Genomic DNA, 17,888 nt, shown 5'->3' with positions numbered 1-17,888 from the left:
GGGGGCAGCATTCGCACATGTGCACGAAGATATTAGGAGTGCGGAGTTAGGTAGGTGCTGGGAAAAGGAGCCTGGACGTTACTAGATGTACTAGGTTGAACAGTTTCCTCCCCCAAAAAAACTCACGTCCTACCAAAACCTGTGAATGGGACCTTATTTGAAAAGGTCTTTGCAGATGTAATCAAATTAAAATGGGGTCATACTGGATTAGGGTAGGACCTACGGTGCCCTTATAAGAAGAAAACAACAGACACATGGGGAGAAGGCCATGTGCAAAGCAAGGCAGAGACTGGAACGACCCATCGACAAGCCAAGGAATGCCAAGGCCACCACCTGAAGCAAGGAGAAAGGCATGGAGCAGCTTCTCCTTCACAGGCTCCCGAGAGAACCTATTCTGCCAACACTGTGATTCTGGATTCCTGCCCTCCAGAACCAGAGAGAATAAATTCTTGTTGCTTTAAGTCATGCAGTTTGTGGTCCTTTGTTGTGGTAGCCCCAGGACACTGACACACCAGGAAAGGAACTGTGGGCCATTCCAAGGAGTTCGGAGCTCATACTCGAAGTGACAGGCCATGAGGGTCTGACGCAGGTATGCGTCGGGACCGGGTGTGTGTTTTAGAAACGGAACTCTGGCAACAGTGCGAGGCAGAGCTCCTCACCCGTGTGCGGAGGAGTCAGGAGTGGGTCAAGGGCGTGAGCAAGCTTCTAGGCTCCAGTTACTTTTTAGAAGCACGTGGTTTCTATGAGCTAGCCACCTCCAGCCCCAAGCAGCCACATCCATTTGCCCCCGCGTCGGGTACAAACACTACGTTTGTTTTGTGCGTGCCGTGACGTGGAAAAGGGTGGGAAGCGTGGGTACAGAAACAATCAAGAGTCTGGGATGGGAGCCAGGAGGTCACAGAACAGGATGTTTTGTCAGCCCAGGCAAAAGCTGACAGGATCCTGAAGCCAGACACTGGCCCTGAGGTCAAGGGAAAAGCCACACTTAAAGACATTTTGCAGAAAACAATTGGCAGGCGCTGTGATCAAATGGACATGGAAGCCGAGAAATAAGAAGTCAAAGGATGGGCACAGGGCTTCTCGAGAGCAGGGCGGCGGGTAAGAACACGTGCTCTGGGGCAGGGACGCCAAACGTTTTCTGGAGACCGCGCGTCTCTGCTGTAGCCACTGACCTCTGCCCCCGAAGCACAGGAGCAGCCTCAGACGACAAACGATGGGCACCGCAGTGACCCACTTCATCTCCATTCACTGCAGCGGGCAGGGGCCCACCTGGCCCCCAGGCCCCGGCCTGCCAGCCCCAGATCTGGAGGGAGCCGCCCCCACTTCAGTCCTCTGCACCTCGGCATCGCCAGCAGGGCGGCGGCGGTGATGAAAAGTAATGAGAATTCGATGAGCTAGATCGTGAAAGGCACTCATGAGATGTCCGCTTTCAGCTGTTTGGGCATTCAGGGACAAGTTAGAGAACACAGGGAAAACGCAGGTGTCAGGGGAGCCCACGGGGCGGATGGGACATGATGCCATCGTTTTGGTTCTGATAAGCCTACAATTCCCTAAAAGTGTCTATGTCCCCAGGCAGGTAAAGAGCACGAACCTGAAGGTCAGTAGGGAGATGGAGAATGGAGGTCAAGCGGAAACTATCAGCAAGTATTCCCAGGCGGTAGCTGAAACTATGAAACAGAATGAGAAGAAAACCAGAGACGAAAGCCCTTCTGTAGCCTGGTTTCTTCGTGTGTAAAACGAGAGGGGCTGCCCCAGCATTTAATGGGTAAGTGACATAATGAAAAGTCAGAGAAAGTTAACTGTGTTCCCTGCTTCAGCAAATTAGATTTGTAGCACACAGATCAGACATGCACGCCAGTGAGAGAACACATTGGAAAAGAATGCAAACCCATTTACATTACATAAGACAAAATGGCAAAAGGCAGAGCCCCAGACTCCCCAGAACGACTGCTCTCTTCCCGGTCCGGTCACAGTTCATACTCACTGGCTCATTCACAGCATTTTGCATGGACACATTCTTAATGCAGATGCCAAATGCAAAAGGATGGGAAGGGTTGGTGATGCCATCTTCGAAGCGCAAGTGAACATCCTGAATTTTTAACTGCAAAGGGGAGAAAAAAGAAAAGCACCTTAGGACAGCGGCTGCAGGTCACGGGCTAGAGGCGGGAGTCGCACCGCCCTGAGCCACACTGAGTAAATCACAGCTGGCATTTTATTCACACACATCACGCACACACCCAGTGTTCTCCATGCTCCTCAGAGTCACAGTCGCAAGCGGGACATGACAGAAGAGAGCTACGACACTCTCATTGAATCATCTCAGAAGGCACCTTAGGACACACTGGAAGAAAGTGACAGCGTTGTATCAAGCACCTGGCCCTCCCTCTCTTCTGACATCCTAATCTGCCTCTGTGTCCCCATGCTGAACACAGGACACCAGCAGGGCATGCACACTTTGTACCTATTTATTTACGTATTTCCCCATGCCCCTGTACCCCGATAAGCAAGCTACAGAAAACGCACTCTGCTTCAGTGAATTAAAAAATAATAGTAGAAAGTGAAAAGACAACCCACAGAAAAAGAGAAAATGTTTACAAATCACATACCTGATAACGGACTAGAATCAGAATATATTTTAAAACTCTTACAACTTAACAATTAAAAAAAAAATCGATGTTTAAATGGGCAAAGGGTTCGGATAGACGTTTCTCCAAAAAGGATACATAAATGACCACTACGCATGTGCAATGGTACTCAGCAACATCAGCCACTAAGGAAATGCGGATCAAAACCACAGCGAGGAGTCACTGCGTACCCACCGGTGTGGCGATCGTCAAAAGACAGACGGCAGCAAGTGTTGAAGAAGATAAGGAAAAACTGACATGCTCACACACCAGTGGTGAAATGGTGAAACTGTGCAGCCTCAGCCTCTTTGGAAAACAGTTTGCTAGTCCCCCAAAACTAAACATACAGTTACCACATGACTAAAAAATTCCACTCCTAGACATATAGTGCTCAAGAGAACGGAAAACATGCTCACACAAAACTATACACAAACGTTCACAGCGGCATTATTTACAGTAGGCAAAAAGTGGCAACAACCCAATGTCCACCCACTGATGAATGGACGAAAAAAATGCGGTGGTACACCCTGAGAACTGCAAAAACTCTTGGCAAGAACGTTCTGTTCAAACCCTGAGCTAAGGGACTTGACCCAGCTTCAACACGGCTTCCTCAGCCTGAGGCCTGGTCCCCGGGGCAATGCAGCCCCTCTCTGAGCTCCTCCCAGGGCTGTTGGTCCCAGCCAACACCTGACCGTCAGCCTCCAACCTCCCTTTTCTTAGGGCACCTGCAGTTGCTCCCGGGGCGTACAGACTGTGAATCCTTTCCCTGTCCCTTTGAAATGTATGAACTCCTACAACTCAAGGACCTGAAAGCCCTCCCTCTGAATGTAATCCTCAGGAAGGCTAGGGCCTCCTCTCCCAGTCATTGTGAGAGGAGAGAAGCCTAGCTACCAGACACGCAGGCCTAGTCACCTTTACTCCAATCAACAGTCTGGAATTCTTCACCCGAGCCCCGCCCCCCACACACACCCCCACTCTCCTGCTAAAAGGCCCAGTCACCTCTGTGCAAATTGGAATGGAGCTCTGTTCTTTCCCCTTCTGTCAGCAGTCATTGTCACACTTTGTTTATCTCTGACAAAGCATACGGAAGGAATGGATTATTCAGTCATAGAAAGGAATGAAGCACTCACAGATGCCACAATGCGGATGAACCTTGAAACATTATGCTAAGTGAAAGAAGCCAGACACAAAAGGCCACGTAGCGTAGGACTCCATTTATATGAAATACCCGGAATACGCAAATCCACAGAGAAAGTACATTTGGGGCTGCAGGGGGCTGGAGGGAGAGGGGAACTGGGGCTGACTACTAACTGGGTATAGGGTTTCTTTGGGGGACGACAAGCATCTTCTCAAACTGGATAGTGGTGAACAATGCACAAGTTTGAAAATGTGCTAAAAACATTAGGTTGTACACTTCATGGTATGTGAACTAAACCTCAACAAAGCTAGTATTAAAAATAAAATAAACATAATGCTGATGAATTTTTAAGAATCAATGACAGCTTAAAAAAAGTAACTTCCTGAAACAGAAGTCAAAGTAGTCACCTCAAATGTACCAATCTTTCCATCAAAGTCAGGGAACCAACCACCTCAGACCACTTTGGGGGCAGTGGCATACCTGTGTCACCCAGGCTCCCCAAGAAAACCTAGGCACCAGTCAGTACGGGCTAGCGCACGCCATTCACGGAAACTAGGGTGGACGCTGACCTAGTTTTTCAGGACGAGGAAAAGACGGTCAACAGCTAGCCTGACGCTCATCCACCAGATGCCAGGGAGAGGTTCGACATCTCAGTGGCCTGTTCACAATCCACGGCGTCATCAACGAGAAACCGTGCATCCCACCTCTCTGGGTTTACAGAGGAAGAAACTGGGAGCACAGGGGTTAAGCGATTTGCCCTGAAACACAGTCATGAAGCCTTAGGTGACCTGGCTTCTTGGGAGCCAGTGCTTTAGCAAGTGGGATTCCAACATTCAGAAAGAAAGTGAAGCGAAATGTAAGTGAAACAAAAACTCCTACTCACACTAACTGAAGCAAGAAAAACCTGTGCGCCCAGACCCTGAACCTGGGACTGGCTTTTCAGGTTCACCCTCTGACACCGCCTAGAAGAGGGCACACCTGAGCAGTCAGCCCTGTCTCCTGAGGACACCCTGCATCAGCGACACCCATGAGAAACAAACAGCTGAGAAGTGAAATACACTCACGCCTGAGTAATAAATCCCTCTCGCGCTTCTACTTTACAAAGCCAGGAGGACTTACCTCAATATTCTCCACAATTCTCGTAACTACCGAGGCAGTGACTGAATACCAGTAGGACTCCCCTTTCTGCTGGCGTTCGTTCTACAAAAAAAAGCCAGTGTTAGCCAAAGCCAGAGTCTCACCACGCTGCCCTTGTGGACAAGAGGACGTCTGCCTTGCCTTCCATTTTTCCTCCAGGGCCTGAAGCAGAGCCCTCTTGCGTTCCCTTTCCAACAGCTTCTCCTTTTCATCATTGAAATCCTGTATTTGTTCAGGGGCTCCAATTAAGTGAAGGCTGGAGATGGAGATCACCCAAGGGTCCACATGGGGGCGATAAAAGGGAATCTGCAGGGTCGCTTTCCCAATTAAGCCTAGGAAAAGGAAAAGTCTTGGTAAATCCCTGCACTCGTTTTTAATCCTTTCTGTTTTTCTGTATTCTTCTAGTTTTCTTTAAGGAATATTATTACTTTTATCTTTTTTTTAATTTAAGAAAACAGGCAACAGGTTCTTGACGGGTGAAACAAACGTTAGCAGTCTGAGACCGGGAAGAATTAGGCACAACAACTAGAAGCTGGGAAAAGTTCAGTGCAACTTGACCACATCAAATGCAGGGTCTCTCCTGGAAACTACCTCTTCCCCACCTGGACTACATCTTAAATTTCCCTGGGGTGTCCTTCTCGCCACGGCACCTGCACAAGCCCCTGGGCACAAACTCATCTCCCGTCCATTATCAACCCGCTGGCTGAGAAGTACGTGTTAGGCGTTATCAGACTTCCCATAAGTGCAATCTCGAACGTGCACCTGAAACGTAGGTGATGCTGCAGTGGCATTCTGTCAAGGAAGAATTCTGACCCCTCATGAGACCTCAGGCTGATGGGAAAGCTACCATTTCTAGCCAAGCCTCCTAGAACTCAAGCCTCCTTTAAATTCAATTACTTAGAGGCAAGTCATTATTCACTACAGAATAATGCATAAGAATATCTGGCCCATCCTAGCGGCTCTCTCAGAGATGCCCCTCTGAAAGCAGCACAGTTATCAGAGTGTGATCGGTACCCTGCAAGATTGAAAACTCAAGGGGGACTGATCTGTTATATAGGGTGCTCAAAAGCAGGTTAACAATAATAAATAACTCAATAATTAATAAATAAATAACAATATGAGAAACAACTTTCACACTCACAATTGTAAACCTACTTTTGCCTTCCCCCCATATTTAATATAAAAGAATATCATTAACAATAGTATTTTTAATGACAACACCAAGTGATCAACTGTGTAATCCAGTACCAAATTAAGAAATTAACAATAATTTGCCCTGGCAGGTGTGGCCCAGTGGATTGAACGCTGGCCTGTGAACCAAAGAGTCACCAGTTCAGGGCATATGCCTGGGTTGCGGGCCAGGTCCCCAGTTAAGGGCAGGTGAGAGGCAACCACACACTGATGTCTTTCTCCCTCTCTTCCTCCCTTCCCCTTTCTCTCAAAATAAATAAATAAAATTTTAAAAATAAATTTATGGTATTTAAAACATTTTTTTAATTTGGATTTTATCTAAAAAAATTAAAATGAGCTTTTTATATTTAATAAAATTTGTATTATAACTGGAACATACCAATTTTAACAGCAAAGAATTTTAACAATAGTGTACAGTTGCAATTTTAACCAGAATTAATTGGGGAGAGAATACATAGTATTCTAATAATTATATGCCTGCAAAATATAACTTGTCAGGTTTCATTTATTTTTTTGCAGAACAAGCATAAAAATCATTTTCTCAAAAAATTTTAGAAAACATCAATTTTTCCCAAGAGCCTCTCCTAATCCTTTGCTATTCAAACAATAACTCTTTTGAAGTTATCTTCATTCTCAAGAGTTTTCTTTCAGATTCTAACATGTCGGTGCCTTTGCTTGTGACTCTGGCAGTTCCCCAACCCCTGAAGAGATTTCAAGAAAGCCTAAATCTTTTGCAAAGTTTCTATTCTATTTCACCTAGCAACTGACTTGCACTGTACTTGCATTTTATTGTAATGTAAGTACTCCAAAATATGGGGCAGACTGACAGCAACAGGCTACTGCCGAATGATGAGGGTGCCTGAATAGAGACTAATTTTACAAGTGGTCATTCAACAGAGAACATTTTTATTCCACGACGATTCTTGCTTCCTCACCAAACCTAGTAAATGCCAAACTCCTATATAATTGCGAACATCTACTGAGTATTGGTAGATTTACTCCAGGCATCGTCCGGAGTAATTTTAATGTATTAACTCAGGTAGTCCCCTCAACAACCTTAAGGATGAGGAAGCACACAGAGTTGTTAGGGAACTTACCCAAGGTCACACAGCCAGAAAATGGCAGATATAGAATGCAAACCCAGGCATACTGTGCCAGAGCCCACTTTCATGCAACAGAGCAAACTTTCTCTCAGTAATATTTGTGATGATTTCTCTGAATATAAACCCCCCTGCATCCAGAACAGAAGTTCTCACCCTTTAGTAAACACAAGACTCAGCGGAGGTGCTTATTAAAAATGCAGGTTGTCAGCTTTGCGCAGTGGCAGTATCGTAGCCAATGAGGTTTATCCAAGGTGAGATTATTGCTAATTGAAAATGCAGGTTGGATGACACACCCTTGGAGGTTCTGATTCAGTAGGTCTGAGGGCCACGTGACCTCCCCCACCCCCACCCCCAGTCACCCTGACATTAGTGGCCCAGATGCCACACTTTTAAATGGATCTAAACCCTGCACTTCCCCCCCCCCCCCCCCCCCCCCCGGCAAAGACAGCCAAACTCAAGGGCTCTCAGTTTCAGGTCCCAAACGAGCTACTCAAAACTGCCCCCTTCCCCTCCGTTCCACGTACCAGCTTTGACTTCAAATGGCAATTCCAGTTCTTTCAAGGCATCTTTCTTTAACGGCAAGTTTTCTAACTCAACAGCACCTGAAAAAATTGAAACAGCATCACGTGGTTGCGGGGGGTGGCATTGGGGGACTGGGTGAAAAGGGGGAAGGGACTACGAAGGACAGACTGGCAGTTACGGAACAGGCACGGGGATGTGAAGTCCAGCACAGGACTGTCATCAATAATGCTGGAATAACTGTGCACGATGCCAGGTGGGGACTTGAAGCATCTCGTGATCACTCTGTAAAGTATATAACTGGCTAACCACTATGCTGTACTCCTGAAACTAATACAAGATAATACTGAATGTCAACTATAATTGAAAAATAAAATAATAAAGAAATAAATAAAACCTCATGAAATGTTTGCCCAGCAAAAGCAGCAGATGACCACTGCATGCCAATCGCTGACGGTTAAAGGGCAAGTTTAACTAGACCAGGGCTATGAAAAGCCATGGGGGGGCGGGCACCGCCACCAGCCCGTGCGCCTCATCTGTGCGGATTTCCTGACCCTCCCACTCCGACACGTAAATAACAGCTGAAGTCGACCCGCAGACGAAGGGTTTGGGCCGAGATCTAACTTTTTCTGTAATGAGCCCGATTGTAAATATTTCAGGCTTTACGGTCTCTGCTGTATATTCTCCTTTTGTTATTGGTTTTTTTTCACAAGGCTTTAAAAATGCAGAAGCCATTTTCAGCTCATACTGGGATTGGGCCAGCAGGCCAGTTTGCAGACCCCTAGTTTAGAGTAATGTTCCCCAGAGGACCATTAACATCCCAATCTCCTGGGATGAAATGCAGGCTCCTGGGGCCCCTGCCCAGACATCTCTGGGATTGAAACACAGAAATCTGCAATTTTAACAAGCTCCCTCTACCTCCCCACTCGCCCTCCCCCCTCTCAAAAAAAATGGGTATATTACACAACATCTGAGAGACTGTGGGAGGTAAATGAAGCTGGCTGTCAAAAGGAATTCCACTCTCTCTCCTGGAGGGACCAGCTCCGCAGCAGGCTCTCCGCTGCACCTCCACCTGCAGGTGCAGGGACCAGGCAGAAGGCACGAGTCCCCTGCAGACCCAGCCTTTACAGTGACTTACACCCCAAAGTACGAGACGCCTCCAAGCGACAGCCTAGACGTCTCGGTTCCGGCTACAGAAAACATTAACTCACAAACATTTACCAGCCCCTGTCCTGTGCTAGGCACTGCGCTGGCCCCTGGGGACACAAAGGGAAAGCAGGGTCTCCGTCCTCAAAGAGTGGGGGAGACAGTCATTATTTTTACAAAGTTGTCGCCACCACACAAGGCAATTTCTGAGCTACTGAAATCCATCTGAGATACATCATTTCCAAGAACAAGCAGCACAGACAACCACCCAGCGACCACTAACTGGTAAGAGAGCCTGAAGAAAGGCAACAAGCCTTTTCCTCCAAAGACAAACTAACGCAATACACTTGATTATTTTTCCCTCTAAATGATTGTACAAGACTTGTACATCACTGGCTTCTAAGGAGGTATTCAAATTTAGTAATTTGGCAGATTCCGAGCAAATGCAGCCAACTTATTTCTTAGACTCTTGCAGGAACAGCTGTCTATATGGGGGATCCACATGCCCTAACCCTAACCAAAAGGAGAAGGTAGTAACTCCAGAGAGCCCAAACAAACCGTATTCCCACATTTGGGGAGGAAATGATGATAAGGGGGGTAAAGTCATAAAACATGTTCCTTATCGGTTAAAACGGACTTAAAGGGAGGAAAGTGTGTAGTTTCTTCTTCCTTGAGGAGCAACCACTGCAGTTTGAATCATCTGTCCTGTTTTTCAATACCCAAGACTGTCATGAGGCAGCCGGCCCTCTGTCTCCCTGACATCACAGGCAGCCCACGCCATGGGAAATTAAAGAAGCTGAAGCCCAGAAAATGAGGGAGAGGGTCTGTAAAGGAGCAGAAACGGGGAAAGAAGGAGAAGAACTGGGGGCTAAGGCAAAACCACAGCAGCCACGGTTGAAGACCAAAGGCCTCCTTCTCCCCCGCCCACTCGAGCTGGCACCACAACTGCCCAGCGCAGGTGAGCACTTTCCAAACGACAGTGCTGTCCATGTATTTCCAGGTGGGTAGTTTGCAGGCTTATTCCTGGATGCCTCCGTCACCCAAAATTCCTCATTTCAGATTGGCGACAAATGCAGTCGCCAGAACTGGAGTGAATTCAGAGGCTGGTCATTTTTCAGTAATCGCTAATGATCAGCACTGAAGCCTCTTCCCTCTGCTCCAGGTCATTTAAAAGGTCAACCTGAGACGTAGCACTTATAAAAAGAAAAAGGAAGGGAACCTGAGTTTTGGGTCACAGACATACAGCTGTGCCCACAGCAAAGGTCCAACTCCTTGGCAGGGCACCGGCAACCAAACATGCCCTGCCAGGTGGCAGCCTTCCACGTCCACTCACACGCATCATCCAACCTGGTGTACGGTGACCCATCGCACCCCTATCAGAACCTGGCTAGGATCCTCTCACAAGCTGTCTCCATAACAGCTTTCCCAGAGTCTCCAAGACCGGAGGAAGGGCTCCTCTCCTTTGCACCCCACTGCATTACGCCTAAACGTCCAGGAGTAACAATTTATACTGCTCGGGCGACCGTGTAATTTCTGTCTCCCCAACAGGGCAGCAGCGAGCTCTCCGAGAGCAGGGACTGTAGAGGTGGAGATGGGTCGGTAGTAGTAGCAGCGACGGTAACCGCTGTCATTTAGCGAGGTCTCCCTACGTGCAGGCACTGCACACGCATTGTGTGAGTCAGTCCTCAAAACAGCACGAGGAAACGCTATCATCCGCTCCATTTCTGAGATGAGGAAAACGAAGCTGAGAGCACAAGCGGGTCACTCAGAACTCACAGCCGGCAGGCGCTGGTGCCAGAGTTCACAGCAGATCTGTTGATCTCGGGTGGCAAGAGGGAGAGGGGGGAAGAGGCCGCCTAGTAACTTCCTCTCAGTGGCAAACAGCTTTTAAGTGGTGAAACCAGGGTTAGTCCCACGCCTGAGCTTAGTATCTCCTAGTCTCCCTCGTGTAGAGCTCTTCCGTAACACAGAGCTCTACCCAAAGCAGCTGCCCAGCGAGTGTTTATTGAGTGACAGAATGAGCAACACCTTACAAAGTGCCGCCCCTGACCTCCCACCATGCATACGCTGCCACAGCGTTTTTATTCCTTCTGACGTGTGTGCACGATTTCCCTTTCCAGTCCAACCACCCACCAGCCGAGCACATGCGACGGCCAGGACGACAGAGGGTGGTAACCCCCGTGACTGAGGGCTCCTTCTCTGTGTCCGAGAGCAGTTCTAAGCTCTCTGACTGAGGTCGATGTGTTTAGTCCTCAGGACCTTATGAGACAGTTAATATTACCTCTAGTTTACTGAAAGCAAGACGGAAACATGCAGGGCTTGAGTGATTTGCCCAAGTTAGTGGTGAACGGGGGAACCACGATTCAAACCAGTCTGGCTACAAAATCCCTACTCCTGACCCCTCCTCTGCACCTCCCAAAGCATCTACAATAGTAAGTACCTGCAGAGAGCCTGAAGTGACATCCCCCAAGCACTATTAACTATGACTGAGTCCTCAAGGTCAACAAAGTGTCGCGTCCGTACAAAGCCATTCTCAGCACACCGTGACGCCCCAGCACTCTCCTGGCCAAGCACCGCCATGTGCTTTGGACCCTTTAGAGGACACATACTAACACGGGTTATGAAAGCAAAAGCATCTTTCTTTTTTTTTTTTTTTAATTTTATTTATTTTGAGAGAGAAGGGAAGGGAGGGAAAAAGAAAGGGAAAGAAACATCAATGTGTGGTTGCCTTTGGCACATCCCCAACTGTAGACCCGGCCCGCAACCCAGGCATGTGCCCTGACTGGGAATCAAACCGGCAACCCTTTGGTTCGCAGGCTGGCGCTCAGTCCACCGAGCCACACTGGCCAAGGCTAAAAGCGTCTTTGTGTTTAAGGAGGCATTCCTTAAATCCCACAGGTTCATTAAATGCATAAAGAATACCTTTTTTAAAGAAAAGGAAATAAGCATAGAGAAGCAGTTTAAAGCATCGGAGAGATACACACAGTTTTTAGAAGATGTATTCTGTCTAAAACTGCTGAGATTAGAAATCTGTTACTAGTATAGATTCCAGGGTATATCACGGGCCACAAAAATTGCTATCTATTCATTTCTGCAGCAAACGTCCCCATCCCATGCCACTGTTGAGAGAGCCAGCTCTCTCATTAGCAAGGCTACACTCTGCCCTTCTCTTTCTGGGCCCTGGAGCCTGCCCTGTACACCTGGTTAGCGTCATAGTGTGTTTGAGAACTTCAGTGAGGGACCAAAGGGGTGAACTAGACGCGACTACTGTACTTGGAAATACATCCTCTCTCCTGACAGACTGGTCACTTTCACTTTGCATTTAATAGCTCCCTCTAAGGACAGGAAGGAGGAAAACGGGAGATTAGGAAAGAACCCACTTCTGTTTCCAACGAAGGCGAAGGGATGGGAGGTGTGCCCATGATAGCGCCCAGAGCCTATCGCCGCCACACTCATTGTACCAGTCTATACGGGTCAGAAAGACCTGGTAACACCTCGGGGGACAGGGGAGCCACCAGCACCCTATTCTCCGCTACACCACCACCCGTCCCACTGCCATCTCCCCTAACTCGTCCTGATCCACGTGCCAAAACCACGCTCCCAGAAGCTGAGGTTTGCACCACACTGGCAGGCAGACTCCTGTCCACTTTCGGCGAGGCCACGTGCTCGTAGGCTGACATCGTCTCCTTTCTCTAGGTTTATTAAAGGGTTCCATGTTGAGCTGAACAAAGGGAACTTAACTGAAAACAGGGAGAAGGAGGAAAACAGCAGCCTTCCAATCCCGCACCAAATCACTGGATTGCACTTACCAAGTACAGGTCTATGAAGGCTAAAATGTCTCAAGCTTTCGGCTCTTTACCGCCAAGCGAGATAAGGCCTCGGGAATTCTGTCGGCACCGCACAGGACACGCTGTAACACCCCTCCTGGGTGTCTGTTACACGCCAGCAGAAGAGGCGCTTCAAATGCCCCTCCATCTGACCCTCACAGCAGCCCTGGTCAGGGGCACTGCCCTCTTCTCCACAGAAACTGGGGCTCCAAAGTTCACTGTCATTACATCCAGTGTCACATCCTCCAAAGAGCTTCAGAAGGCTAAGAGTTACGGGGAGTACAGCACACTCACCAGTAGTGTAGTTTAAAATCTACAGCAACACAGCTGCACACTTAAGTTACCCTGCAATAATAGTCACGTGGGAGAAATTATTTCCTTTTACGCACACTTAACAGAAAGCCAACTGAGCACCCCGCTTTGTCATCCTCAATACAACAAGAAGACCGCAGACAGCAGAGGTGCATCTGCAAAGGCACTCTTTACCAGAGACAGACATGCACACCCACCTTTCAGAAGCGCAACAGAGAGCTGGTCGGTGTTCAGGTTATTGACGTACTTCCCCAGGTAGGTATTGAGAACCCAGGCCACAAGCCCTTCCAACATGACTATACCCCCAAGACAAGGCGTCTAAAGATCACCGGTCATTCTTTACTTCTCTCTCTCATGGTCACGGAAGAGTCTGTGAAAGAAAACGAGAAAAGGACATCAACAAAAAAACATGATTTTCTAAGCTGATTTTTCCTACTTTCTTTAGAGGGAGATGAATTCAAAGCACAGACTGAAGAAAACATGGGGTGAGAAGCATTGCAAGGTATCGTCAGTAAATGAAGGGCCAAACCAGTAGTACATCTACATTGTGATGCGATACAAGAAACAGTCACTTACAAATTACCAAACATTACCTCCCATTCCAAGTCGTGTATCTTTTCAATGTAACTGATTGTCACACTGCCTGCTTGCAGTGACTCACCCTGGGACTGCAGGTTCTCAGCCAGGTGTGAGTTGGCATAGTCTAGAGATATTTTTGAGCATCAGGAGTGGGAGGTTGCTACAGGCATCTTGCAGGTAGAGACCATGGATGCTGCAGGTAGTTCCCGCAGCAAAGGGTTATCTAGGCAGCAGAGCCGAGCTGAGAAACCCTGTCCTAGATTAAGGCAAAAGTGCACTAAGAGATTGTATCAATGAACTTCGTATTCTGCAACGATCCTGTTTAAGCCTTCCCTAACTCAATTTTGCAAATTTGTTCACTTGTAAAGTGATACAAGGAAGAAGGCAGTGGTTTTTCACTGTTCTCAAATGTCCTGCAGCTGCACTGCTCGTACCTGATGCTGATACAATGAACCATCTCCGTCAGTAATTACAAACACCAGGAGTCCTCTGGTTCCAGCCACAGTATTTACATTCTGTACTAAATTACTATTGCCTATCGTTATCATTAGTAATACCTGTGTTTATTCGTATTATAAAAAACACAGACATTTTTGGTTTCACAAAAAGTTAACACAAGGGGAACTGAGATTCCAAAAGTTTAAATGAGTCCCCAGATCACTCAGCTAGTAGGTCCCAATTAGAACCGTGAGGCAAGCACGTCAGACCCCAGCGGGTCTCGCTGGACACCACCAGATCTGCAGTGACGTGCGTCCCACTTGGAACCACCCCTTTCAGTGTCCTTTCCAAGCACCCTGCCCCTCCTCCGGTGAGTCATCTTGGTGCCAGGAGATACACTTAACGCAACTGAAAGTCTCCCACACCCAACAAAGACCCGAAGCACAAGGCCCTGTAAGAGTTAACCTCCAGGAAAGACTTTTGTTTGTCAACATTGTTTTTGCACTTCCAGGCAAGACTTTGATTCCTTAGCAACGACAGTAAAAATGAATAGGTAATAAATAGCACGTGGTGAAATACTCATTTCTTTCCAAAGACGTTCTTAAAGCTGCATTTTATGTAAAAGTAGGAATCTACTTAAGGTTATTGGATACACTTAAAGAACAGGTTACAGGAACAAAAATTTTAAGATAATGTTTCATGGTCTGAGTAAAAGAAACATGTCTTTATTTTAACTTCAAACAAGTAAATCTGTGAAAACAAAATGTGCACTTAACTAACCTAGTCTCCCCCTGCAGGCTCTCAACACACTCAGGCACGGCCCCCAAGTCAGAGTACTCTTTATTTTTGAAGTCCCTTCCACTGATTTCAGCCCCACATGCCAATAAACTCTCTCTCTCTCTCTGAAGTGCCAACTGCAAACGCGCTCTCAGCGAAGGGAAACAACTGTCGGTTTCTACACAAGATCGGGCCCTACTCTACTCACCCTGAAGGCGGAAGAATGCAAAGCTCAGGTTAAAAGCATCGTACAACGCCCCGGTCAGTCCACCGAGGCCCAAGCCAGAAAGCATTAGCTCTGCTAAGCATCTAGACCAGGCTTGAAGCCACTTCACGGACTCCCTTAAGGAATCCCGTGTCAGGAAGGGCCGCCAGACTGGCCGGAATCCCAAAGTATTTACGCGAAGGTCCATCGGGGATTCCAGGCAGCTGCCTCGCACTCACCACCCGCTGGCCTCCCCAATCGGCGGGGCAGGTGACACCGGGGATCGGTGCTCAGCCCTCGGGCTGAGCCGGGTGACCTTGAGCCAGGCCCCTCCCTCCGGCGGCGGCCAGAGCCGGGAGTAGGAAGGACTGGCAACTGGACCTTGGCGCCCCTCCCACAGGCGGCGGGGCCCAGTGTGGCCGGCCCCGGGGAGCTCCGGGATAGGGAGCGAAAGGGGGCCGGATGCCAGGCCCAGGGTCCAGAAGGCGAGGCTCCCAAAGTCCTCCTGCCAGCTTTCTCCGCTCTCACAACACTAAGGTCCGCTCCAGGGGACGGAGACCCCACCTCCCGGACGAAGCCCCGTGGGAACGGCGGCGGGATGCCGTACGTGGGAGGAGGAGCTCAGCCGGGGCGTGACCCCGGGAGGCCAGGGGTAATGGCAGGTTTGAGGCCTGAGGTCCGTCCCATTGCAGAGCGTGACCCCAAAACCAAGAGGCTGGTGAAGGGGGTGGTTGGGACACTCTGGAGAACTGACTGGCACCCCATTCTTGGGTTTTGGGTTGGGGGGCTTGCACACTGGGGTCCCGCATTGAGACCGAGGGTCGGGGGTAAGATGGGAACTGACACCGCCCCAATCCCAGGGTGACAGGCTGCCGGGACCCTAGAAAAGGTGCCGGTTCTGGCGGAGGCTCGGACTCCCCAGGACACGGACGCCGGAGTCCCGGGAGGCTCAGGCAGCCCAAGCCTGTGGCGGGGGTGCCCGCAGGGACTCGGACGCAAGGATCCCCGGAGGTGAGGGCGGCAGGCTCCGTGCCGTCCGAGGCTCGGACGCCCCCAGACTCCCCAGAGGATTTCCGACGGCCGTAGGGCCGGACGCCGGGCCGCGGACTCCGGGAGCCGCGCTCCCTGCGGGCGGGGCCCGACCCCCTGGTCTGAAGCGGAGCCGGAGCGGCCGACCGCCGGCCCACGCCCGCCCTGCGGTCCCCCGCCCTGCCCGGCGCCTCCCCATCGCAGCCCGTACCTGTCGGTGTCTCGGGCCGCCCGCCCAAGCCCGGCACTGCGCGGCGCTTCCTCTCCGCCGCTCCTCAATGGCGCTGCAAGCGGCGCTTCCGCCCTCCCCGACCCGACCAATCGAGCGGGCGACGCGCCAGCGCCTGGCCAGCCGAGCGCCGAGTCATCGAGGGGGCGCCCCCTGGCGCCGACGGCCGCTCCTGCAGCGGAGGGCGGGGCCGCTAACGTTCGGGCGCAGACAGTGTTGGAACCCAGGATTCTTCCTTCTACAACGCCCGGCCTTCCATCTAACCCTCCCCCTCTACAGTCAAATCTCCACTTAGCAGCCGCACGGCTCTGTTAAAACATAATTCAGACCATGCCACTTACCTGCTTAAAACGGCTTCCCCATTAGGTTTAAAACCCGCTGCTTCGCGGAGTTGACACCAAGATGCTATTGGATTTGGTCCCTTCCTACTTCTGCCACTCATTCCCTGGCCCACCCTGCCACAGCATCCTTCAGTGCCTGGCTCAGGACCTTTCATTCGCCATTCTCACTACTGCCCAATAGAAAGGTAATGCAAAGTACATGGTGATTTTAAATGTACTGAGTTGATACATTTTTTTAAAGGGGAAAAGAGAAAAAGTGAAATTAATAATACATTTTATTTAATCCAGTATATCCTGCACAGAAAAAAAATATTACGAAAATATTTTAGGGTTTTTTTGTAGTAACTTTTTGAAATCCAGTGTGTATTTTGCACTTCACGACACTTCTGAGTTCAAACCAGCCGCATTTCAAGTGCTGGGTAGAGTATGTGGCTTGTGGCGGCAGGGCAGCTCTGCGGAGTCAGAACATTGACTCCTTCTTGCTTCCAACATTCCCCCTCCATCCTACCTAAAGTTCCCCTCATCTACTACCCTGTTGTATCTTCTTCACAGAACTTACTGCTACCTGAATTATTTATTCACTTATACATGTTATCTTTCCCCATTCTGAAACTTCCCTGAAAGCAGAGATTTCATCTTTTTCACAAATGTTTCTTCAGCACCTAGACATTGCCTGGCACAGAAAAGACTCGATGGATGTGCTGTGAATGAATGAATGAGCAGATGGATACTTCCTCTGGCACTGTCACCAGAGGAGCAGGAAGAACACCTCAGGCTCGTAAAAAGTCAGAAAATGCAGGACACAGGACAGCAAAGGGGCAAGGGTATATTTACCGAATAATTATCAGCCATCCTAATGCTAAGCTAGTGGGCTGACTCACTCCTAAGCAAGATCTGGGTTCCTCTGAAGTGGCATCAGCCTGCCAGAATCTCAACATGGGGTCCCCTGAAAGGCTGGGGTTTGGGTCTAACCAGATGGAAAGGAGCCCGTCAGAGCCAAAGGATCTGAGTCCAGATCCTCCAGCCCAGAAACACCTGACTGTGCCTGAGGAGTGTATTAAAGAGGCAGGTGCCGGGTCACCATTCACTTAACAAGCATTATTTACAGTGCCTGTGCCCTCGGCTTCTTATCAGTCTGAACATACACTTCCCATACAGCCATCCCACCCCACGGTACTTACCCAAGACAATTAGGGCACATGCATGCACAGACTTATACGCAAACGCTCACAGCAGCTTCATTCATAGTAGCCAAAACTTGGGAGTAATCAAAATGTGCATCAGCAGGAGAAG

The 17,888-nt window shown here is 49.2% G+C and overlaps 1 protein-coding gene and 1 pseudogene across 7 annotated transcripts in view; one reads left to right on the top strand and one right to left on the bottom strand.

Moving 5' to 3' along the window:
* Positions 1-16,328, bottom strand: part of VPS13D (vacuolar protein sorting 13 homolog D) — a 229,060-nt gene extending 212,732 nt beyond the window's left edge. For 5 of the 7 annotated variants that reach the window (XM_053920028.1, XM_071220837.1, XM_053920032.1 and 2 more), the window contains exons 1-6: positions 16,237-16,328; positions 13,195-13,367; positions 7,718-7,795; positions 5,041-5,231; positions 4,882-4,962; positions 1,985-2,101 (exon numbers count right to left, since the gene is read on the bottom strand). In XM_053920028.1, coding sequence (XP_053776003.1) covers positions 1,985-2,101; positions 4,882-4,962; positions 5,041-5,231; positions 7,718-7,795; positions 13,195-13,291 — 564 coding nt within the window. In that variant the 5' untranslated portion in view covers positions 13,292-13,367; positions 16,237-16,328. The other 2 variants (XM_053920030.2, XM_053920029.1) reach the window with 2 other exon arrangements.
* On the top strand, positions 7,400-7,469 carry LOC112299683 (U4 spliceosomal RNA; annotated as a pseudogene).
* Positions 16,329-17,888: the final 1,560 nt, after the last annotated feature.

Source organism: Desmodus rotundus, chromosome 3, assembly GCF_022682495.2.
Source record: "Desmodus rotundus isolate HL8 chromosome 3, HLdesRot8A.1, whole genome shotgun sequence".
Classification (NCBI taxonomy): domain Eukaryota; kingdom Metazoa; phylum Chordata; class Mammalia; order Chiroptera; family Phyllostomidae; genus Desmodus; species Desmodus rotundus.
The sequence above is the reverse complement of the archived record's forward strand: the minus strand, read 5'-3'. Positions and strand labels throughout refer to the sequence as shown.